This window comes from Xenopus tropicalis, chromosome 10, assembly GCF_000004195.4.
Source record: "Xenopus tropicalis strain Nigerian chromosome 10, UCB_Xtro_10.0, whole genome shotgun sequence".
In the NCBI taxonomy this organism is placed as follows: Eukaryota; Metazoa; Chordata; class Amphibia; order Anura; family Pipidae; genus Xenopus; species Xenopus tropicalis.
In genome coordinates, this window is record NC_030686.2 from 8399772 (window position 1) to 8425114 (window position 25343).

Below are 25343 nucleotides of genomic sequence, written 5' to 3' on the forward strand. Positions count from 1 at the left end.
CAGCCAGCGCTACACATTAGAACTGCTTTCAGCTAACCTATTGTTTCTCCTACTCCCATGTAACTGGAGGAGTCCCAAGCCGGACTTGGATTTCTTACTATTGAGTGCTATTCTGATACCTACTGGGAGCTGCTATCTTGCTCCCTTCCCATTGTTCTGCTGATCGGCTGCTGGGGGTGAGGGGGGGGGGGATATCACTCCAACTTGCAGCGCAGCAGTAAAGTGTGAGTGAAGTTTATCAGGGCACAGGTCACATGGCTGTGGCACCCTGGGAAATGAAGAATATGGCTAGCCCCATGGAAAAAACAGATTACAATGCAGGATTCTGCTGGGGAAGCTCTATTAACTGATGGGTTTTGTAACAAACGTTTTCCCGTGACAGTGTTCCTTTAAACTGAGCTGTAAGTCTTGTCTATTTAAACACCATCTCAACAAATGCCAAGATTAATAGCTTTAATTTGCGGAAGCCCCTGCGCTACGCCGGCCCCTCGAACACAGGAGTGCCATCATTTTAGGTGCGGTTTTCCTTTAATATTGTCCCCCAGGAAACACCTGACAGAAAGGGAGGTCCCACCATTTGCCTATAATAGATATCTGTCTGCGCGTATAGAAATGACTCTTCCCCTTCCCATCAGACCACACATCACTCAGCCGGCCACGTGCAACCACGTACAGACAATTGCTCGCCCCTTTTTCCTCTGTTAAAGTTTTAAAGCTGAACAACATGCAAACCCAAGGTAAGTTGTGGTTTTATGTTTTGGGGGGAATTAATTCCTTTTTGTTTTGTTTATTAATAGGGTTGTTCACCTTTGCGTTAACTTTTAGTATCATGTAGAGAGTGATATTATGAGACAATTTGCAATTGGTCTTCATTTTTTTATCATTTGGGTTTTTTTTTCATTATTTCACTTTTTGTTTGGGAACTCTCCAGTTTGACATTTCAGCAGTTATCTGGTTGCTAGGGTGTAAATGACATTAGCAACCAGGGAGTGGTTTGAATGAGAAACTGGTATATGAATAGAAGAGGGGGCTGAACAGAAAAATAACTAATAAAAAGTAACATTAGCAATAAAATTGTAGCCATTACAGAGCGATAGGTTTTTGGCTGCCGGGGTCAGTGACCCCCATTTTAAAGCAGGAAAGAGGTAGATGAAGAAGGCAAATAATTAAAAAACTATAATAAATAAATAATGAAGACCAAATGAAAAGTTGCTTAGAATGGCCCATTCTATAACATGAGAACAAACCTCTAGTACCATTAAATAAAATAAAACAGTACCTGTACTTGATCCCAACTAAGATATAATTACCCCTTATTGGGGGCAGAACAGCCCTATTGGGTTTATTTCATGGTTAAATGATTCCCTTTTCTCTGTAATAATAAAACAGTACCTGTACTTGATCCCAACTAAGATATAATTACCCCTTATTGGGGCAGAACAGCCCTATTGGGTTTATTTAATGGTTAAATGATTCCCTTTTCTCTGTAATAATAAACAGTACCTGTACTTGATCCCAACTAAGATATAATTACCCCTTATTGGGGGCAGAACAGCCCTATTGGGTTTATTTCATGGTTAAATGATTCCCTTTTCTCTGTAATAATAAACAGTACCTGTACTTGATCCCAACTAAGATATAATTACCCCTTATTGGGGCAGAACAGCCCTATTGGGTTTATTTAATGGTTAAATGATTCCCTTTTCTCTGTAATAATAAAACAGTACCTGTACTTGATCCCAACTAAGATATAATTACCCCTTATTGGGGCAGAACAGCCCTATTGGGTTTATTTCATGGTTAAATGATTCCCTTTTCTCTGTAATAATAAAACAGTACCTGTACTTGATCCCAACTAAGATATAATTACCCCTTATTGGGGGCAGAACAGCCCTATTGGGTTTATTTAATGGTTAAATGATTCCCTTTCTCTGTAATAATAAAACAGTACCTGTACTTGATCCCAACTAAGATATAATTACCCCTTATTGGGGGCAGAACAGCCCTATTGGGTTTATTTCACGTTTAATGATTTTTAATAGCCTTAGGCTGATCCAGAAAGCCAGGTCCCAAGCATTCTGGATACCAGGTCCCATACCTGTATTAAAATTGCTCATTAATTAGGGCCTGGGGCAATCAATTGGCCCAGTTCCAACCTGGTTCCAGGAACCAACTATTTCTGCTTTTGGAGTTCATTTTTCTGTGTGAGACCAGAATACGTATATCAGTGCTGCCCATGATGACTTTACTATGGCAAAGGGGAAATTTGAGATTTAAGGGACTTTTTATTGTTGTTTTATTATATTATTATAAAGTCAGCACAAGGGTTAAAAACTCAGATCAAATCCCAAGTATCATGTGACTCTCATACGACTTTGTGAAATTACCAGGGAGCGTCGGGGGAATTCTAAAATAGATGTTTTTCTCAAGAAGCAGATTTTTTTTGTTTGAAACGATACAGTTCGGTTATTTGAATGGAAAAAAAGTGATACACTCAGCGAAACAGAAAGTTCTCAGGGGTTAAAGAGAAAACAGCGCTCACTGAGAGTCTCTATGTGGGTATGTGAGGGAAAGGGAAGCGTGCAGATTTATCAGTTTCTGTCTGATATCATCCAGAACGTGAGCAATACAGGGGAATATATGGTACTAATCAGCAGAGTGTAACACTCATTATACATATACAAGAATAGGATCTGTTATCCAGAAACCCATCATCCAGAAAGCTCTGAATTACAGGAATTTCACCTCCCAGCTTTCTCTCTGTAATAAAAAAAACAGTACCTGTACTTGATCCCAACTAAGATATAATTACCCCTTATTGGGGCAGAACAGCCCTATTGGGTTTATTTCATGGTTAAATGATTCCCTTTTCTCTGTAATAATAAAACAGTACCTGTACTTGATCCCAACTAAGATATAATTACCCCTTATTGGGGGCAGAACAGCCCTATTGGGTTTATTTAATGGTTAAATGATTCCCTTTTCTCTGTAATAATAAAACAGTACCTGTACTTGATCCCAACTAAGATATAATTACCCCTTATTGGGGGCAGAACAGTCCTATTGGGTTTATTTCATGGTTAAATGATTCCCTTTTCTCTGTAATAATAAAACAGTACCTGTACTTGATCCCAACTAAGATATAATTACCCCTTATTGGGGCAGAACAGCCCTATTGGGTTTATTTCATGGTTAAATGATTCCCTTTTCTCTGTAATAATAAAACAGTACCTGTACTTGATCCCAACTAAGATATAATTACCCTTATTGGGGGCAGAACAGCCCTATTGGGTTTATTTAATGGTTAAATGATTCCCTTTTCTCTGTAATAATAAAACAGTACCTGTACTTGATCCCAACTAAGATATAATTACCCCTTATTGGGGGCAGAACAGCCCTATTGGGTTTATTTAATGGTTAAATGATTCCCTTTTCTCTGTAATAATAAAACAGTACCTGTACTTGATCCCAACTAAGATATAATTACCCCTTATTGGGGGCAGAACAGCCCTATTGGGTTTATTTAATGGTTAAATGATTCCCTTTTCTCTGTAATAATAAAACAGTACCTGTACTTGATCCCAACTAAGATATAATTACCCCTTATTGGGGGCAGAACAGCCCTATTGGGTTTATTTCATGGTTAAATGATTCCCTTTTCTCTGTAATAATAAAACAGTACCTGTACTTTGATCCCAACTAAGATATAATTACCCCTTATTGGGGCAGAACAGCCCTATTGGGTTTATTTCATGGTTAAATGATTCCCTTTTCTCTGTAATAATAAAACAGTATCTGTACTTGATCCCAACTAAGATATAATTACCCCTTATTGGGGCAGAACAGCCCTATTGGGTTTATTTAATGGTTAAATGATTCCCTTTCTCTGTAATAATAAAACAGTATCTGTACGTGATCCCAACTAAGATATAATTACCCCTTATTGGGGGCAGAACAGCCCTATTGGGTTTATTTCATGGTTAAATGATTCCCTTTTCTCTGTAATAATAAAACAGTACCTGTACGTGATCCCAACTAAGATATAATTACCCCTTATTGGGGGCAGAACAGCCCTATTGGGTTTATTTCATGGTTAAATGATTCCCTTTTCTCTGTAATAATAAAACAGTACCTGTACTTGATCCCAACTAAGATATAATTACCCCTTATTGGGGGCAGAACAGCCCTATTGGGTTTATTTCATGGTTAAATGATTCCCTTTTCTCTGTAATAATAAAACAGTACCTGTACTTGATCCCAACTAAGATATAATTACCCCTTATTGGGGGCAGAACAGCCCTATTGGGTTTATTTAATGTTTAAATGATTTTAGTACGTTTAAGGTATGGAGATCCAAATTATGGAAACATCCCCAGTTCACAAGCATTCTGGATAACAGGTCCCATACCTTTAGGGCTGTCCAACTGGCGGCCCCCCACCTGTCTGGCTGCTGTGAGTACTTACCTTGTGTAAGCTTTAAATGGTATCAGTACTGAGATTAACTGCCCCTCTTCATTGTTCACACCTCAGATTCAGGCTGTAAACTCCTGTATTGTTTATACATGTAATCCCCTGTGGTGTTCACACCTCTTATTTTTTGCACTGTTCACACCTCAGGCTCAGACAGTAAACACTCACATTATTCATCTGTTCACACCTTAGACAGACTGTAGGAGCAGTGCCAGCATTGTGTCACTGTATGGCACATACAGGCAGCATAGGGCAGGCAGAGTATGGCACATACAGGCAACTAAGGGCAGGTAGAGTATGGCACATACAGGCAACTAAGGGCAGGTAGAGTATGGCACATACAGGCAGCATAGGGTAGGCAGAGTATGACACACACAGGCAACTAAGGGCAGGTAGAGTATAGCACATACAGACAGCATAGAGTATGGCACATACAGGCAGAGTATGGCACACACAGGCAACTAAGGGCAGGCAGAGTATGGCAAATACAGGCAGCATAGGACAGGCAGAGTATGGCACACACAGGCGCATAGGGCAGGCAGAGTACGGCAAACACAGGCAACTAAGGGCAGGCAGAGTTTGGCACATACAGGCAACTAAGGGCAGGCAGTGTATGACACATACAGGCAGCATAAGGCAGGGAGAGTATGGCACATACAGGCAGCATAGGGTAGGCAGAGTATGGCACATACAGGCAACTAAGGGCAGGCAGAGTATGGCACATACAGGCAGCATAGAGTATGGCACATACAGGCAACTAAGGGCAGGCAGAGTATGGCACATACAGGCAGCATAGGGTAGGCAGAGTATGGCACATACAGGCAACTAAGGGCAGGCAGAGTTTGGCACATACAGGCAACTAAGGGCAGGCAGAGTATGGCACATACAGGCAACTAAGGGCAGGCAGAGTATGGCACATACAGGCAGCATAGAGTATGGTACATACAGGCAACTAAGGGCAGGCAGAGTATGGCACACACAGGCAACTAAGGGCAGGCAGAGTATGATAGATAGATAGATAGATAGATAGATAGATAGATAGATAGATAGATAGATAGATGATAGATAGATAGATAGATAGATGATAGATAGATAGATAGATAGATAGATAGATGATAGATAGATAGATAGATAGATAGATAGATGATAGATAAATAGATAGATAGATGATAGATAGATAAATAGATAGATGATAGATAGATAGATAGATGATAGATAGATAGATAGATAGATAGATAGATGATAGATAGATAGATAGATAGACAGACAGACAGACAGACAGATAGATGATAGATAGACAGATAGATAGATGATAGATAGATAGATGATAGATAGATAGATGATAGATAGATAGATAGATAGATAGATGATAGATAGATAGATAGATAGATAGATAGATAGATAGATAGATAGATGATAGATAGATAGATAGATAGATAGATGATAGATAGATAGATAGATAGATAGATAGATAGATAGATAGATAGATAGATAGATAGATAGATAGATAGATAGATAGATAGATAGATAGATAGATAGATAGATGATAGATAAATAGATAGATAGATAGATGATAGATAGATAGATAGATAGATAGATAGATAGATAGATAGATAGATAGATAGATAGATAGATGATAGATAGATAGATAGATGATAGATAGATAGATATAGATAGATAGAGATAGATAGATAGATAGATAGATAGATAGATAGATAGATAGATAGATAGATAGATAGATAGATAGATAGATAGATAGATAGATAGATAGATAGATAGATAGATAGATAGATAGATAGATAGATAGATAGATAGATAGATAGATAGATAGATAGATAGATAGATAGATAGATAGATAGATAGATAGATAGATAGATAGATAGATAGATAGATAGATAGATAGATAGATAGATAGATAGATAGATAGATAGATAGATAGATAGATGATAGATAGATAGATAGATAGATAGATAGATGATAGATAGATAGATAGATGATAGATAGATAGATAGATAGATAGATAGATAGATAGATAGATGATAGATAGATAGATAGATGATAGATAGATATGATAGACAGACAGACAGACAGACAGATAGATAGATAGAAAGATAATAAGCAGATAGCAGTGTTGCTATTACAGTCTATAACAATTTCACTTAGTAAAAGGAAGCAGTGGACAAAAGTAAAAGGAGAATTAAAATTTGAATTCAAAGGCAAATATACCCCCATATGTATGAAACCATTCAGCTGTGGAACAGGTGCATAAACAGACCCCAACGTGCTATAAATAAATACACAGAGATACCTGCTTCCACAAATGGAAGGAAACATAATAGTATATACTGTATCTGACTTGCATAAACCATTTCCCAGCTCCCCTTAGGCTCACAGAGTCATCCAACCCATCGCTCACCTTTTCCCATTGCGAAGTGATGGATTCTGGGACTTGAAGTCTCTCACCCTTCTATAGTGGGCGACAGAGAGCGGCCGTGCTACTGAATGACAGATTAGAAGTCTAAAGTCTATGAGGGACATGGGGTGCAGAACACTAAAACCAAGCGTGGGGGTGCACAGCATGAAGGGGCGGAGCCTAGTACAAAAGTATAGTGTATGTCATTGTGTGTTGCCCCTGAGAGTGCAGAAGGGACTAAAACTTTGATGTTACCAATAGCCACAACTTCTCCAACTATCCTTCAAACAGTAGGAATAAATCACATGTTTATATGCTCAAATCCAGCTGCAAAACTGTTCTTCTCTTTCTTCATCATTTGTAATCCTGGCAGGGGAGGAGGGACTAAAACATTGATGTTACAAATTGTAACAACTTCCCCCCAGCTTACAGACAGCATGCAGGAACTACATAACCCACAATGCACTGCACTGGGATGTTCCTTTCCTTATTGACATCACGTGTGCAGCAGGGGATTGTGGGATTGGGAGGAGGCAGGCTGAGGGACAGGCGCTACTGTTACAGTTTATTTGAGTCACAAAGTAGTCAGCCGGATCAGCAGGGGAACAGGGGGTGGGGCTTAGGGAACAGGGGCAGGGCTTGGGGAATGGGGGTGGGGCTTAGGGAACTGTTCCAAACCATATTATTACATTAATAATCATGAAAAGGCTGCATATTTTTTATTTGATGTATATTGCAAAGTTGCTTGAAATTATATTGACTTTTCAAAATGCTCGTGTTTGGGTGGAGTTTCCCTTTAATTCATTATGTTGGACAGACTTCATTAATATGAACCGCAGCCCGACTGCGTCAGATTCAGATGGAGATGGCAGACTAAGCTGACAGTTGCAGGGCTCTATATCTAAGCTCATAACGCAGTTTTACAGGAGCCTCAATATATATAGAGAGCCTTTACTTCGTTAATGGAAACCAATAAGCCGGTGTGAGTGGCTTCTAGGGCTTCTGGCAAATAGAAATACATGAAGCAAAATGGGGTAAGAGCAACGCACTCATAGTAACTAGAACTTAGTAGTAACTATAATTTTTTCTATATCTTACATGTTACAGTGTAGCTGCTGGGTGAAAAGAAGGGTTAAAAATAGACAATTTCAGTTAAATAATATAATACAAACCCACTGCATTCTGGGAAGGGGGGGCTCTTGCTTTGCACGCTATGGTTTTGTAGCAGCGAGCTAATAATGGTGCAGCCTATAATATATGTTCCTTCTCTGTCTGTAGGCCGAATACACATCTTCCTCATCCTCTCTATCGCCATGGGTGTATTAAAGGTAAGTAACAGCAGGAGATGATAAGTCCAATTATAGTTCTAAAAGTTGGTTGCCTGTATAAGACATGTCACCTCTGTTTGCACAAATTATGCCCACAGAGCAAAGATTTCATTTCTTGGAAGGATAGTACAGGTATAGGATCCGTTATCCAGAAACCTGTTATCCAGAAAGCTCAGAATTACACAAAGGCAATTTCCCATAAGCAAATAATTTTGATTCTTAAAAATGATTGCCTTTTTCTCTGTAATAATAAAACAGTACCTGTACTTGATCCCAACTAAGATATAATTACCCCTTATTGGGGGCAGAACAGCCCTATTGGGTTTATTTAATGGTTAAATGATTCCCTTTTCTCTGTAATAATAAAACAGTACCTGTACTTGATCCCAACTAAGATATAATTACCCCTTATTGGGGCAGAACAGCCCTATTGGGTTTATTTCATGGTTAAATGATTCCCTTTTCTCTGTAATAATAAAACAGTACCTGTACTTGATCCCAACTAAGATATAATTACCCCTTATTGGGGCAGAACAGCCCTATTGGGTTTATTTAATGGTTAAATGATTCCCTTTTCTCTGTAATAATAAAACAGTACCTGTACTTGATCCCAACTAAGATATAATTACCCCTTATTGGGGGCAGAACAGCCCTATTGGGTTTATTTCATGGTTAAATGATTCCCTTTTCTCTGTAATAATAAAACAGTACCTGTACTTGATCCCAACTAAGATATAATTACCCCTTATTGGGGGCAGAACAATCCTATTGGGTTTATTTAATGGTTAAATGATTCCCTTTTCTCTGTAATAATAAAACAGTACCTGTACTTGATCCCAACTAAGATATAATTACCCCTTATTGGGGGCAGAACAGCCCTATTGGGTTTATTTCATGGTTAAATGATTCCCTTTTCTCTGTAATAATAAAACAGTACCTGTACTTGATCCCAACTAAGATATAATTACCCCTTATTGGGGCAGAACAGCCCTATTGGGTTTATTTCATGGTTAAATGATTCCCTTTTCTCTGTAATAATAAAACAGTACCTGTACTTGATCCCAACTAAGATATAATTACCCCTTATTGGGGGCAGAACAGCCTTATTGGGTTTAATTAATGTTTAAATGATTTTATTAGACATAAGAGAGATCCAAATTATGGAAAGATCCCTTATCAGGAAAACCAGAGATCCCAAACATTCTGGATAACAGGTCCCATACCTGTACTATATATTTTTATGGGCAGATAAAGAAAGGGCTGATTAGAATTTTCTTTGGCTGGGACTCCTGGGCTAGTGCCTAACCCTCTGGAATTGGGGCAAGTCGGTCCCACCCCGGCCATTCATGAGTAGGGAGTAGAGTTGCCAGTTTAGAATATCAGATATAGAAATGATTTTGTCTTTACCACAACTGTCCTACTTCACCTCCCGTTCACATCTACCTTCTACTTCTCACTTACAATTACAGCAGAATATCCTTTTCCTTTGTAACCCAGGCTCTTTGTTATGAAGGCACAATAATAATTCAATATACCACTTCCTTCCCCCACCTCCTGTGCCTCCTTCGTTCTGGCACGTTCTTCATACCCTGTCTTGTGTGAAGGAAAGACTACACCCAGATAGAAGGATAATAAAACCGCACATCCTTTGTCAAAGGACAATTATAGTTACAATACAAACTGCTCCTTCCTAAATGTATGATTGTACTTAAACATAAATATAAAAATGTCCTTATAAACCGGAGGCTACTTACCAACACATTTTCAGTTCGAGCCATTGCAATCAAGATTTATTCTTTCTATAAATGAGGGTTAAGGGGGCAAATCTTTCCCCTGATATGCCCTTTTTGGGGTTGGTGCAATCATCGGGCAATAAAGGGCATAGGAAAATCGGTTTGAGGGTCTCATCAATGAGCCAATTCAGTCCCCAAACTGATAAAAAAAATCAAGCCTGTCCGATTGAGATCTGGAAAAATTTTGGCCACTTATTGGTCGGGGAGGCCTGTCAGAGCACCCCATAAACAGGCAGATAAGCTTGTTGGACCCAAATTGGCAGCTGAAATTTGCCCGTGTATGGCCAATTTTAAGGTGGCCATACACGGCCCAATTGTAGCTGCCGATATGGGTCCCTTAGACAGATTCGGCAGCTTATCGGCCCATGTATGGGGACTAACGACAGGCCTGAAATCGGGCAGATATCGATCGGACAGGTTAAAAAATTTAGTCGGATCGGGGACCTCATCGGCTCGTTGATGCGGTCCCCAAACCGACTGTGCCTATTACCGGTGTTCTAATTCGGTCGTTTGGCTCCAGGGCCAGGGAGAAGATCCGCTGGCTTGGCGACCTCGCCACGGAGCGGATCTTAACGTGTATGGCCTCCTTTAGTCGGGATACTAGCTTGTATAAGACACAAGGAATATTTCCTATTTTCCTTTTGCTATTACTAGCCGTAGGATGGGGTTCAAGACTAGACCGATGGCTGAACTTGCCCTTGGGGATTAGCTGCCTGTCCCCCCTACCTGGCCTACCTCACTTCACTATCTTGAGGTCAGTGCACAGCTAATCTAAAGCTGGCCATACACACACCGATATTATCGTATGAAACCTTGTTTCGTACGTTGGTGGCTCAAAGAGGCAATTGATTTCGCAGAAGGCTGCAGATATCGGTCGACTCATTGATCAGCCAGGTTAAAAGATTTTGATTGGGCGCCATATTCAGCCCCTGAACGTCAGTGGAGGGTGGGAACCAATGATTGTACGTAAGATCAGAATTGCTACGTGTATGGCCACCTTAAGGCATCTAGCCATTGTAACACATTAGGGCAGTGATCCCCAACCAGTGGCTCAGGGGCAACATGTTGCCCCCCAACCCCTTGGATGTTGCTCCCTGTGGCCTCAAAGCAGCTGCTTATTATTGAATTCCTGGGTTGGGGGCAAGTTTTGGAGGCATAAATACCAGTTGTACTGCCAAACAGAGCCTCCTGTAGGCTGCCAGTCCCCATAGGGGCTACCATTTCCATGCTTGAATTGCTCCCCAACCTTTTTTAGATTTAAATGTTGCTGACAGGTAAAAAAAAAAGAGACTTCACTATCAGAATAATGGACAGCAGCCCAATCCTCCAATAGAATGAAATAGTACGTTTTTATTTTCTCTGATTAAAAGAATTAGACAAGGCCAGAGCCTTACGGGTTTAGGGGTGTTAGGCCTAAATAGAAAGATAAGGAATAAAAAGTAAAGGTCCCCATACACTTTAAGATCTGCTTGCTTGGCGAGGTCGCCAAGCAAGCGGATCTTCTCCCCATATCCCCACCCACGGGTGGGCAATATTGGGGGAATTTAGGCTAATTGGCCCTGGGGCCAAACAATCGAATTATAATGGCGGCAATGGGCGCAGTCGGTTTGGGGACTGCATCAACGAGCCGATGCGGTTCCCAATCCGACTAAATTTTTTAACCTGCACGATTGAGATCTGCCTCATTTCAGGCCAGACATCGGTCGGGCAGGCCTGTCGGTAGTGCCCATACACGGGCTGAATAGCTGCCAAATCTTTCTAGGGGACTGATATTAGCAGCGCCAATCAGCCCGTGTATGGGCACCTTAACAGTAACAATAAAACTGTAGCCTCATGGAGCAATGGTTGCTGGAGTCAGTGACCCCCATTTGGAATCTGGAAAGAGTTATGTATATGTATGTATATCTTTATCTTTATATACAGTAGAATACATTAATACAAACAGGGGGTTATTAAGATAATAATAGATAAATACAAAGTATAACAATAAATACAAGGTACAGTTGCAACAAGTTAAGAGTCAAAGACACAAGAGGATGGAGGTAGAAGAAGAAGGCAAATAATTCAAAAACAATAAAAAATAAAACATTAAGACCAATAGAAAAGTTGCTAAGAATAGACAGTTCTATAACATATTAAAGCTTACCTGAAGGTGGACCACCCATTTATGGGGGTTTTTATCATATTTCAGGGTAGCAAACGAACGGTCCCTATGATAAAGTGCAGGGCTACAGGTTGGTCTAATGGCTGGTAGGCCTAAGTAACAGTCCCAAGGTTGGTCAGTGACCTCTCTATATTCCCAGCACCCCCCAAACAGCTACTGAGCCTGCTTTCCCCATTGCGGGGCTCTGGGGCTCATTTATCAACATTGCCCATGGGCAGTAACCCATAGCAACCAATCAGTGATTGGTTACTGCCCACAAGCAATTGTGCCCAGTGTTGATAAATGACCGTGTAGTGTTCAAGACTCACTCGAGTCAATGCAACAGTAGGTGCTTAATGCAAGTAACTGTGCAGCCAGTTTGTGGCTTCCGCCCTTTCACTTGAGGAACAGTTTGCCGGTGAGACAGGATGCGGTGTTGGGTTTGGTGAAGATGCGCCGCTCACCCGTAACACAAAGGGCAGATCTTGAGCAGCGACGGCTTTGTTTTGCAGATAAAAGACACAAAGGCTTCTGTTCTGCACTCGTACAGTAAAGATGGAAAAAAAATAACAATTCTAAGAAAAACGCACCGTGCCCCGAGCAACCGGCTTTAACCGCAGAATCAGTGCCCCGGTGTAACTGCAATCAGATTGCGGCGGAGACATGCAAATAAGGGCTCTGAGGGAGCGGCTGGGCATGCGATGGCGCTAGTTCATTGGTCCATGCTGGTCATATCATGCTGTAACCTTGACAACTAAGCAGGTCCGGATCCCACATGCCCAGGGTTGGACTTGGGCCAGAGGGACCCCGGGAAAAAACAGGTGGGTCCTGCTGACCCAGACCCAGGGTTGGACTTGGGCCAGAGGGACCCCGGGAAAAAACAGGTGGGTCCTGCTGACCCAGACCCAGGGTTGGACTTGGGCCAGAGGGACCCCGGGAAAAAACAGGTGGGTCCTGCTGACCCAGACCCAGGTTTGGACTTGGGCCAGAGGGACCCCAGGAAAAAACAGGTGGGTCCTGCTGACCCAGACCCAGGGTTGGACTTGGGCCAGAGGGACCCCAGGAAAGAACAGGTGGGTCCTGCTGACCCAGACCCAGGGTTGGACTTGGGCCGGAGGGACCCCGGGAAAAAACAGGTGGGCCCTGCTGACCCAGACCCAGGGTTGGACTTGGGCCGGAGGGACCCCGGGAAAAAACAGGTGGGCCCTGCTGACCCAGACCCAGGGTTGGACTTGGGCCGGAGGGACCCCGGGAAAAAACAGGTGGGCCCTGCTGACCCAGACCCAGGGTTGGACTTGGGCCAGAGGGACCCCAGGAAAGAACAGGTGGGTCCTGCTGACCCAGACCCAGGGTTGGACTTGGAGTGGAGGGACCCCGGGAAAAAACAGGTGGGTCCTGCTGACCCAGACCCAACCCCAGGCCCGTCCCTTGCTGGCGCTCCCCCTGCCGACCGTTCTTTCCCTGATACGTTAAACTTATGGATGCTCAGGGGAGGACATCGGGTAGGGGACCCTTTGGTGGGCTAGGGGGCCCCTGTGGGGAGTAAGGGATGCTCAGTGGGGGCCCTGCGGGGTGTGGGGGATGTTGCCGGCTGGGGAACCTGCAGGGCACCTGGGGCGGCAGCCCCAGTGGGCCCTGCACCCCCCAGTCTGACCCTGCCCAGATCTGATCCGAATAGGGTTGCCACCTTTTGCCATGGCTAACCCTGGGCAGTGGGGCGGGACATCATGTCACTAGGCGGAGCAGTTATGTTGTGGGGGCGGGGCTATGACGTGGCAATTGGTCAAGCTTGGTTGGTACAACACTGAACATGCCGGTACTTGCCGTGCACTTATGGGTCCCCAAACAATTAGAAAGGGCAATTCCAAGCAGGGGGATCCCCTGTGTTTATTGTGACAATTACATAATGTAGGGAAATCCCACCCACCTTTGGAATTGCCCTTTGGCGCCAGTTGTTTGTCCTGGAACATGGAGTGATGTGCTTAAAGCAACAGTTCAGTGTAAAAATGAAACTGGACAAAATAACAAAATAGACAGACTGTGCAAAATAAAAAATATTTGTAATATAGTTAGTTAGGCAAAAATGTCATCTATAAAGGCTGGAGTGGGCAGATGTCTAACATAATAGCCAGCTTGAGGAGGGTGGGGTTTGATTAGTTCACCTTTACAGACTGCATAAATAGAACCACAGGCACTCCAGTGAGCTGCTTACTAACAGGCTGGTGGCTGGTTGAATCAACTTGCTTTCATTTCAACTAAAAAGGGATAAGTATTCTTTACTAACTTTATCAAAAACATTGTGTTTTTTTACTGTTGGGTTTTATTTTTTTTTTTTCATAAGTAATTGTTGTTTTTGGAGCTAATTTACAAAGTTTGTGGGATCCATAGGCTTACAGCAGGTTACATTCCCTTGTAATTACCCTCAGCTTGAGGAGGGTGGGGTTTGATTAGTTCACCTTTACAGACTGCATAAATAGAACCACAGGCACTCCAGTGGAGCTTGCTCTGGTGGTAGGTGCTCTGTAAGTGTTTGCTCTTTAAGTGGGGGCTCTGTAAGTGGAGTTATAAACTCAGGAGTTAGTGGGGGCTCTGTAAGTGGAGTTATAAACTCAGGAGTTAGTGGGGACTCTGTAAGTGGAGTTATAAACTCAGGGAGTTAAACACTAAGGGAGTTAAAAACAAGGTAAAACAAGGTATTTACTACAAGTCCTTACACCTATTTTTGTTTAACTGTTCTTGTAACTGGGAGAATGAGTGGCAGCAACATTGAAGGTCTGACACAGTGCACAGCCTGCCACATGTATGCAGTTGTGGAACAACAGTTCCAAAGTGCATACCTCTGTTGTGGATGTGAGCGAATTGCCACTTTAGAGGCTCGCGTTAGAGTCCTAGAGGAACACGTCGCAACACTGCGTTCAATCAACAATCTTGAGAGGGGTCTCTTGTTAACTGAACAAGAACTAGTGGGGTCAGATAGTAGGGGGGGGAGGGGAGCAGCAAAAGGATGATAGGGCAGTAAGCTGGGTGACAGTTAGAAAATCTAGTGTGGGGAAAAGGAAAAGGGAGGCTGCTCCAGGGTTTGCGCATCCCAACAGATTTGCCAGATTGTGTGAAGAAGATGGGAGTGTGAACTCTGGATTGGCGGTTCTAGGTGAGGCTGATCTCTCTAACAGCCGGGAGACCAGTTTCTCTAGTAGTGGTGGGGAGGAGAGCAGAGCTAGGCCTAAACAGATGGTGGTTATAGGGGATTCGATCATTAGGAAAGTGGACAGGGTAATCTGTCGAGCGGATCGCTTCAACCGGACAGTTTGCTGTCTTCCTGGTGCCAGGGTTCGGCATGTGGTTGATCGGGTTGACACATTATTGGGAGGGGCTGGGCATGACCCGGCTGTCTTGGTACATATCGGTACTAACGACAAAATGAACGGTAGGTGGGGGACTTTAAAGAGTGAGTTCAGGGATCTAGGCTCTAAGATTAGGCAAAGGTCCTCCAATGTCATTTTTTCGGAAATTCTGCCGGTGCCACGTGCAAGTTTAGGGAGACAGCGGGAGCTTAGGGAGCTAAATGCGTGGCTAAAGTCTTGGTGTAGGAAGGAAGGGTTTGGGTTCCTAGAGCACTGGGCTGACTTTTCCTTGGGGTACAATCTATACAGCCCTGACGGATTGCACCTCAATGGAAGGGGGTCTGCTGTGCTAGGGGAGAGAATGGTTAAGAGGTTGGAGGAGTGTTTAAACTAGACAAGGGGGGGGTGGGTGAGCTAGAATTCCATGGGAAAATTAGTGTAGACGGGGTAGGGGGACTAGCAAAGGGTTGTGGGGGAGGAGTAAGGGGGGCATATAGTTTATCAGATAAGGAGCTTCCGTTACAAGGAAAGCAGTCTCATAATTGCCTTAGCTCTAATTCTCCCTTAGCTAATGTAAACATCAGAGGGAGAAGTAATAATCTCCGCTGCATGCTGGGTAATGCGTGTAGCTTGTCGGGTAAATTAGGGGAGCTGCAAGCTATTGCATGTATTGAAAATTATGATTTAATAGGTATCACTGAGACCTGGTGGGATGATAAATGCGACTGGGCTGTGAATTTAAATGGTTATACACTTTTTAGGAGGGACAGAGAGATTAAAAAGGGTGGAGGGGTTTGTCTTTACGTAAAGTCAGATTTAAAGCCATGTAATAAAGACATTACCAATGAAAATGTCGAATCTCTTTGGGTAGAAATTTCAGTAGGGCTGAAGGTCACAAAGAAAATGATCATTGGTGTATGTTATAAACCACCCCGTATAGATGAGGGGGATGAGGCCCAGCTATTGTTGCAAATGGAGGAGGCTTCAAAACTGGGTCAAGTTGTTGTTATGGGGGACTTTAATGATCCGGACATTGACTGGAGTAATGGGGTGGCTAAGTCAGAAAAAGCTAGTAGGTTTGTAAATATGCTAAATGACAACTTTTTATTTCAGGCAGTTCAAGAACCCACTAGGAATGACGCTATTTTGGACCTGGTGATTTCTAATAATAATGAACTTATCTCTAACATTTGTGTGGGGGAGCATTTGGGGAACAGTGATCACAACATGGTCTCCTTTGAGATAATGCTACAGAGACAGCTCTATAAGGGAGTAACTAAACGCTCAATTTTAGACGTGCAGACTTTGCCAGTATAAGGGCATCTCTGCAATGTGTCAACTGGGAAAGGCTTTTCATGGGGTTAGACACAGAAGGAAAATGGAACATCTTTAAAACATTGCTTTGTAGGTATACACAGCAGTATATCCCCCTAGTAAGCAAGGAGAGGCATCGCAAAGCAAAACCCTTATGGCTGAATAAAAGTGTTATTGTCGAGGTTGGTAAGAAAAAACGTGCTTTTAGGGCATTCAAGTTAGCTGGGACAGCGGAAACTTTCATCAGGTACAAGGAAGCAAATAAAGCAGCAAAAAAGCTATCAGGCAAGCTAAAATAGAGATGGAAAGGGATATTGCAGCTAGGAGTAAAAAGAATCCAAAATTATTTTTTAATTATGTGAATAGTAAAAAAATGAAGCAAGAAGGGGTGGGAACTTTATTATCACGGGGGGGTAAGTTGGTTGATGAGAACGGGGAAAAAGCTGAAATTTTGAACTCTTATTTTTCATCTGTCTATACATCTGAGGAGCCAGATAATGAAGGCTTCCCTTGTAATATGCCCAGTTCTAGTAATTTAGCTACTGGCGCATGGGTCACTCGGGAGGAAATTCAAAAGAGACTTGAACATGTAAAGGTAAACAAAGGTCCAGGGCCGGATGGGATTCATCCCAGGGTATTAAATGAGCTGAGCGCTGTGATTGCCAAACCTCTTCACTTAATTTTTCAGGATTCATTGAGGTCTGGCATGGTGCCAAGAGACTGGCGGATTGCTAATGTGGTGCCGTTATTTAAAAAGGGATCCCGTTCTCAGCCTGAAAACTATAGGCCTGTTAGTCTGACATCAGTAGTAGGAAAACTTTTGGAAGGGGTAATAAGGGATAGGGTACTTGAATACATTGCAGTTCACAATACTATTAGTTTGTGCCACATGGTTTTATGCGTAACAGATCTTGCCAGACTAATTTAGTTGCCTTTTATGAGGAGGTGAGTAGGAACCTTGATGCTGGAATGGCAGTTGATGTCATCTACTTGGACTTTGCTAAAGCGTTTGATACAGTACCTCACAGAAGGTTAATGATCAAATTAAGGAATATTGGCCTAGAACATAATATTTGTAATTGGATAGAGAACTGGCTGAAGGATAGAGTACAAAGAGTGGTTGTAAATGGAACATTTTCTAATTGGACCAGTGTGGTTAGTGGGTACCGCAGGGGTCAGTCCTTGGGCCTTTGCTTTTTAACTTGTTTATTAATGACCTGGAGGTGGGCATAGACAGTACTGTTTCTATTTTTGCTGATGACACTAAATTGTGCAAAACTATAAGTTCCATGCAGGATGCTGCCGCTTTGCAGAGCGATTTGACAAAATTAGATAACTGGGCAGCAAACTGGAAAATGAGGTTCAATGTTGATAAGTGCAAAGTTATGCACTTTGGTAGAAATAATATAAACGCAAACTATCTACTGAATGGTAGTGTGTTGGGGGTTTCCTTAATGGAGAAGGATCTAGGGGTTTTTGTTGATAACAAGTTGTCTAATTCCAGGCAGTGTCATTCTGTGGCTACTAAAGCAAATAAAGTGCTGTCTTGTATAAAAAGGGCATTGACTCAAGGGATGAGAACATAATTTTGCCCCTTTATAGGTCCCTGGTAAGGCCTCACCCTGAGTATGGGGGGCAGTTTTGGGCTCCAGTCCTTAAGAAGGATATTAATGAGCTGGAGAGAGTGCAGAGACGTGCAACTAAACTGGTAAAGGGGATGGAAGGGTTAAACTATGAGGTTAGACTGTCGAGGTTGGGGTTGTTTTCTCTGGAAAAGAGGCGCTTGCGAGGGGACATGATTACTCTGTACAAGTACATTAGAGGGGATTATAGGCAGTTGGGGGATGTTCTTTTTTCCCATAAAAACAATCAACGCACCAGAGGTCACCCCTATAGATTAGAGGAAAGGAGCTTCCATTTGAAGCAGCGTAGGGGGTTCCTCACGGTGAGGGCAGTGAGGTTGGGGAATGCCCTTCCTAGTGATGGGGCAATGGCAGATTCTGTTAATGCCTTTAAGAGGGGCCTGGATGAGTTCTTGATCAATCAGAATATCCAAGGCTATTGTGATACTAATATCTACAGTTAGTACTAGTGGTTGTATTTATAGTTTATGTATGTGAGTCTATAGATTGGTAGGTGTGGGTTAGATGTGCTGGATTTACTTGGATGGGTTGAACTTGATGGACACAGGTCTTTTTTCAACCCTATGTAACTATGTAACTAACTATGTAAGAACACCACTTCCTGCTTTCAACTCTCTAACCTCTTAGTTAGTCAGTGACTTTAGGGGGGGCACATGGGACATAACTGTCAGTTAGTTTGTGAGCACCCAGGTCTGATTCAAATGCAAACTAACTGAGCTGTTATGTCCCATGTGGCCCCCCTCAAGTCACTAATTGGTTACTGACTGCTAACAGATGGCAGCTCCCAGTAGGTATCAGAATAGCACTCAATAGTAAGAAATCCAAGTCCGGCTTGGGACTCCTCCAGTTACATGGGAGTAGGAGAAACAATAGGTTAGCTGAAAGCAGTTCTAATGTGTAGCGCTGGCTGAAAGCTCAGACTCAGGCACAATGCACTGAGATGGCACCTACACACCAATATTACAGCTACAAATACATTTGTTGGTTCAAAAATAAAAGGTTAAATGGCAGAGGGAATTATTTGCTGTGTAACAGTGTCATTTAGAAATAAAAAGTACCCCAAAAACAAAAACACGACAGTATCACTTTAGGACTAGTAAAAACATACTATAACTACAGTATACTAGTAGTATGGGCCCTGTTAATGTGCAATATGGAAGCGCAAAGCCAACAGTGCACCACCCCTAATATCAGCCGAGCAGCTGTATCCAGGTGAGGCAGGATGTGGTCTATTGGTGCAGTTTGCTCACAGATACAGCACAGTGAGTATATTAAATAGTGCAGAGTTTCCTCTGCCTTTACAATACTTTCTTAACCACACATTGTTTTTCCAACCCTAGTTATCTTTTTTTTCTATAGATATTTTACCCCTTCGTTGCTTCTGAGGAGTAACACACACTCTTAAATTAGCAGCCTTGGCTTGGCCAGACTATATATTGGCAACATTTGGGCGCCATACTTTGAGTTTACTCGGATGGGTTGAACTTGATGGACAATGGTCTTTTTTCAACCCTATGTAACTATGTAACTATCTAGACCAGTGATCCCCAACCAGCGACTCGCAACCTTTGGAGTCAAAGAGACACAGTTTTACTCCAAGCAGAACCTCCTGCAGGCCAGTGGTCCATATGGGGCTACCAATTAGCCAATTACGGCCCTTATTTGGCACCCCCAAAGATCATTTTTCATGCTTGTGTGGCTCCCCAACACTTTTATTAACTGAATGTGGCTCATAAGTAAAACAGGTTGGGGTTCCCTGATCTAGACATACAGTATGTGTGGATTTTTTATGCACATTGATAGTAGCCACGTAGGCTATGCCCGTCTAACGGTGGCCATACACGCGCTGATTGTAGCTGCCAATATTGGTCCCTTGGACGGCCATACCCAACTGATATCTGGCCTAAAATTGGCCAGATATCGATCGGGCAGGTTAAAAGATTTAGTCAGATTGGGGACCACATTGGCTCGTTGCCGACTGTGCCATTGCCGCCATTAGAATTCGATTGTTTGGCCCCAAGGCCTACATTTTCCCGATATCGCCCACTCATAGGTGGGGATATCGGGAGAAGATCTGCTCGCTTGGCGACCTCACCAGGTGAGCGGATCCTAACGTGTATGGCCACCTTAACTGGATGAATTCTCCATTTTCTTGTTGAACATTGAAGGAAGAGTCTTTTCTGTTTTCTGCTAATGCTACAACTTTCTTTTCAGTCTGTCTTCACCCCTTTTGCATTTTGTTACGGTTAATCCCATTTTTAACTTGAAATATACTCATATGTAGCTTTTCTCTTGTCGTTGACCAGCTCTCTGCAGGGGACAACACCTTCAGCCCGGAGGAGAATGTGGAATACTCCACCATGGATTATAGCGACTTTCAGACAGTTTGTGAAAAAGTCGAAGTCCGTAACTTTCGCTCGGCCTTCTTGCCCGCAATGTACGCAATCGTTGGCCTGGTGGGACTGGCAGGCAATGGACTGGTGATGGTCAGGTATTTGTACTTTAACCGGCTCAAAACTGGAACAGATTACTACATGCTAAACCTGGCTATAGCGGACATTGTGTTCCTACTGACCCTGCCCTTCTGGGCCGTGAGCGTAGCAAAGACCTGGATTTTCGGCAACGAGATGTGCAAGATCATTTACTGCCTCTACAAGATGAGCTTCTTCAGTGGGATGTTCCTGCTCATGTGCGTCAGCATGGAAAGATACTTTGCCATCGTTCAAGCCCCATCGGCTCACCGCCACCGATCGAAGACCGTGTTGATCAGCAAGCTGTCCAGCCTTGGCATCTGGGTCTTCGCCTTTCTGCTTTCCATTCCTGAGCTGCTTTACAGCGGCGTGAAGGAGAACGCTAAGGTAGACATGTGCATAATATTTTCTGACAGCATTCAGAGCCTGACCGCCAAGTTGAAGATCTCCCAGATGTTCTTCGGCTTTTTCCTACCTCTCCTTATCATGGTTTCCTGTTATTGCATGATCATCAGGAAGCTGCTCCAAGCGCGCAACTTCGAAAAATACAAAGCGATAAAAGTCATCATTGCCATCGTCATCGTCTTTGTGGCTTTCCAGCTTCCGTACAATAGCGTCATGTTAATCAGGGCCTTCTCTAACAGCACTGAATGTGACACAAGCAAGAATCTGGACATTGCCGACGACGTTACCTATAGCCTGGCTTGCTTCCGGTGCTGCCTCAACCCCTTCCTCTATGCCATTATTGGAATTAAGTTCAGGAATGACCTGTACAAGCTCTTCAAGGATATCGGTTGCCTGAGCCAGGAAAAATGTTCAGAATGGTCCTCAGCCAAGCCCAGCAAGAGAACTTCTTTGGCCATGGACACGGAGACCACAACCACCTTTTCTCCATGAGATGTTCTGCCTGTGGCTCTTCAGAGCAGCACAATATGAGTTTCTATCTGGGCTTAACTGCCTAACAATTTGAATTGACTCTTGAGTATCTGAAAGCAGAAGGAACAGATACATAAAAGCCAGGATGGAGCAGGGCTACTATATGGGGACAGCAGAACTTTTCAAAATTTGTATTTTTGAATTTTTACACCCTGTGGCCAACTTGGTCCTCCTGAGGTGTGCCAAGCTACAGGGGCATCTAAAAATCCATACGGAGAAGAGTTATTTTGTTTGTATATTTTATTTCAGAAACTGTTTTGACTGACAATCCAAGTATATTCTCTTGTGAAATGTCCACCATGTATTTACAGCCGGTGACTCTGTGTAGAAAGGTATACTGGGAAAGAAGATGGTGAAAGTTGCCCCTTTAGAGGAACCTGTAATGAAGAGTTCAAATCTGAGAAGAATGTTGTTTTAAGCGCTGCTACTATAGGCACCATCTCTCCCTACTATACCTGCTATCCCACAGCCCCAGTCCCTTCCCAGAGGCTATTATCCCCCCACTGCTACTATAGGCACCATCTCTCCCTACTATACCTGCTATCCCACAGCCCCAGTCCCTTCCCAGAGGCTATTATCCCCCCACTGCTACTATAGGCACCATCTCTCCCTACTATACCCGCTATCCCATAGCCCCAGTCCCTTCCCAGAGGCTATTATCCCCTCACTGCTACTATAGGCACCATCTCTCCCTACTATACCTGCTATCCCACAGCCCCAGTCCCTTCCCAGAGGCTATTATCCCCCCACTGCTACTATAGGCACCATCTCTCCCTACTATACCTGCTATCCCACAGCCCCAGTCCCTTCCCAGAGGCTATTATCCCCCCATTGCTACTATAGGCACCATCTCTCCCTACTATACCCGCTATCCCACAGCCGCAGTCCCTTCCCAGAGGCTATTATCCCCCCACTGTTACTATAGGCACCATCTCTCCCTACTATACCTGCTATCCCACAGCCCCAGTCCCTTCCCAGAGGCTATTATCCCCCCACTGTTACTATAGGCACCATCTCTCCCTACTATACCTGCTATCCCACAGCCGCAGTCCCTTCCCAGAGGCTATTATCCCCCCACTGCTACTATAGGCACCATCTCTCCCTACTATACCTGCTATCCTACAGCCCCAGTCCCTTCCCAGAGGCTATTATCCCCCCCTGCTACTATAGGCACCATCTCTCCCTACTATACCTGCTATCCCACAGCCCCAGTCCCTTCCCAGAGGCTATTATCCCCCCACTGCTACTATAGGCACCATCTCTCCCTACTATACCTGCTATCCCACAGCCCCAGTCCCTTCCCAGAGGCTATTATCCCCCCACTGCTACTATAGGCACCATCTCTCCCTACTATACCTGCTATCCCACAGCCCCAGTCCCTTCCCAGAGGCTATTATCCCCCCACTGCTACTATAGGCACCATCTCTCCTTACTATACCTGCTATCCCACAGCCCCAGTCCCTTCCCAGAGGCTATTATCCCCCCACTGCTACTATAGGCACCATCTCTCCCTACTATACCTGCTATCCCACAGCCCCAGTCCCTTCCCAGAGGCTATTATCCCCCACTGCTACTATAGGCACCATCTCTCCCTACTATACCTGCTATCCCACAGCCCCAGTCCCTTCCCAGAGGCTATTATCCCCCCACTGCTACTATAGGCACCATCTCTCCCTACTATACCTGCTATCCCACAGCCCCAGTCCCTTCCCAGAGGCTATTATCCCCCCCACTGCTACTATAGGCACCATCTCTCCCTACTATACCTGCTATCCCACAGCCCCAGTCCCTTCCCAGAGGCTATTATCCCCCCCACTGCTACTATAGGCACCATCTCTCCCTACTATACCTGCTATCCCACAGCCCCAGTCCCTTCCCAGAGGCTATTATCCCCCCCACTGCTACTATAGGCACCATCTCTCCCTACTATACCTGCTATCCCACAGCCCCAGTCCCTTCCCAGAGGCTATTATCCCCCCACTGCTACTATAGGCACCATCTCTCCCTACTATACCTGCTATCCCACAGCCCCAGTCCCTTCCCAGAGGCTATTATCCCCCCACTGCTACTATAGGCACCATCTCTCCCTACTATACCTGCTATCCCACAGCCCCAGTCCCTTCCCAGAGGCTATTATCCCCCCACTGCTACTATAGGCACCATCTCTCCCTACTATACCTGCTATCCCACAGCCCCAGTCCCTTCCCAGAGGCTATTATCCCCCCACTGCTACTATAGGCACCATCTCTCCCTACTATACCTGCTATCCCACAGCCCCAGTCCCTTCCCAGAGGCTATTATCCCCCCCACTGCTACTATAGGCACCATCTCTCCCTACTATACCTGCTATCCCACAGCCCCAGTCCCTTCCCAGAGGCTATTATCCCCCCACTGCTACTATAGGCACCATCTCTCCCTACTATACCTGCTATCCCACAGCCCCAGTCCCTTCCCAGAGGCTATTATCCCCCCACTGCTACTATAGGCACCATCTCTCCCTACTATACCTGCTATCCCACAGCCCCAGTCCCTTCCCAGAGGCTATTATCCCCCCCACTGCTACTATAGGCACCATCTCTCCCTACTATACCTGCTATCCCACAGCCCCAGTCCCTTCCCAGAGGCTATTATCCCCCCCACTGCTACTGGGGTGTTTGTGCATTTGTTTTACTTGCAATGTTTTGGGGTTTCGATGCCGATTTGCTTGAATGTTATAAATACAAAGAAACAATAATACAAAAGCTGCAAAGCGACTCATTACTTGTATTACAGCTGTAGCTGACACATAATCTCTCAGTGTTAATTTATAATAAAAAAAAAAAGATATTGTTAAAGCAAATGCAGTTATTTCTCCTGGTGCATTAGGTTTAAATGCGAAAACTGCTATGATGCAGAAAGAGAAGAACAGTTTTGCAGCTGGATTTCAGCATATAAAAATGGTATTTATTCCTACTGTTTGAAGGAACAGATTACAGGGATAGGGATATTAGGGGTTTCTGGGCTGGGTGAGGCTCTTTAACAATTTTTCGTTCAGAAGCCGGAGTTCCTTTTTAATAGAAATTGACTGCTGTATTCATATGAATGTAAATAAACTGAAATCAATATCACTCAGACTAAACATTGATGTATAGTTATTGTCTGCTTATTCTTTATTATTCTTTGTTTACCTGTACAGAAAAGGCCTGTCTGACCCCCCCATCTCTCCACTTGCTATAAAATACAATTCCCAGAATGCCTGGAGCTCTAGTTCCCAGAAGACTGTAGGCCAAATGTTGGAGATTAGTGATGAGCGAATCTGTTCCGTTTCGCTTCGCCGAAAAATTCGCGAATCTTTGAAAAGATCCGCGAAACGGCGAAAAATTCGCGAAACGGCGAAAATGTCGTGCGACAAAAAAAATTAGTGCCCGCGGCTATTATTTTGTCGCGCGGCTATTGTTTTGTCTCCCGCGTCTATTGTTTTGTTGCGCGGCTATTATTTCGTCGCGCGC

The 25343-nt window shown here is 43.7% G+C and overlaps 1 protein-coding gene across 1 annotated transcript; it reads left to right on the plus strand.

The window, feature by feature from the left end:
- The first annotated feature begins 630 nt into the window (after positions 1–630).
- ccr7 (C-C motif chemokine receptor 7) lies at positions 631–22349 on the plus strand. Its single transcript, XM_004918693.3, has 3 exons — positions 631–737; positions 8162–8211; positions 20755–22349. The coding sequence occupies exons 1-3, from the start codon at positions 725–727 to the stop codon at positions 21814–21816; spliced, it is 1125 nt and encodes a 374-aa protein (XP_004918750.1). The 5' UTR covers positions 631–724; the 3' UTR covers positions 21817–22349.
- Positions 22350–25343: the final 2994 nt, after the last annotated feature.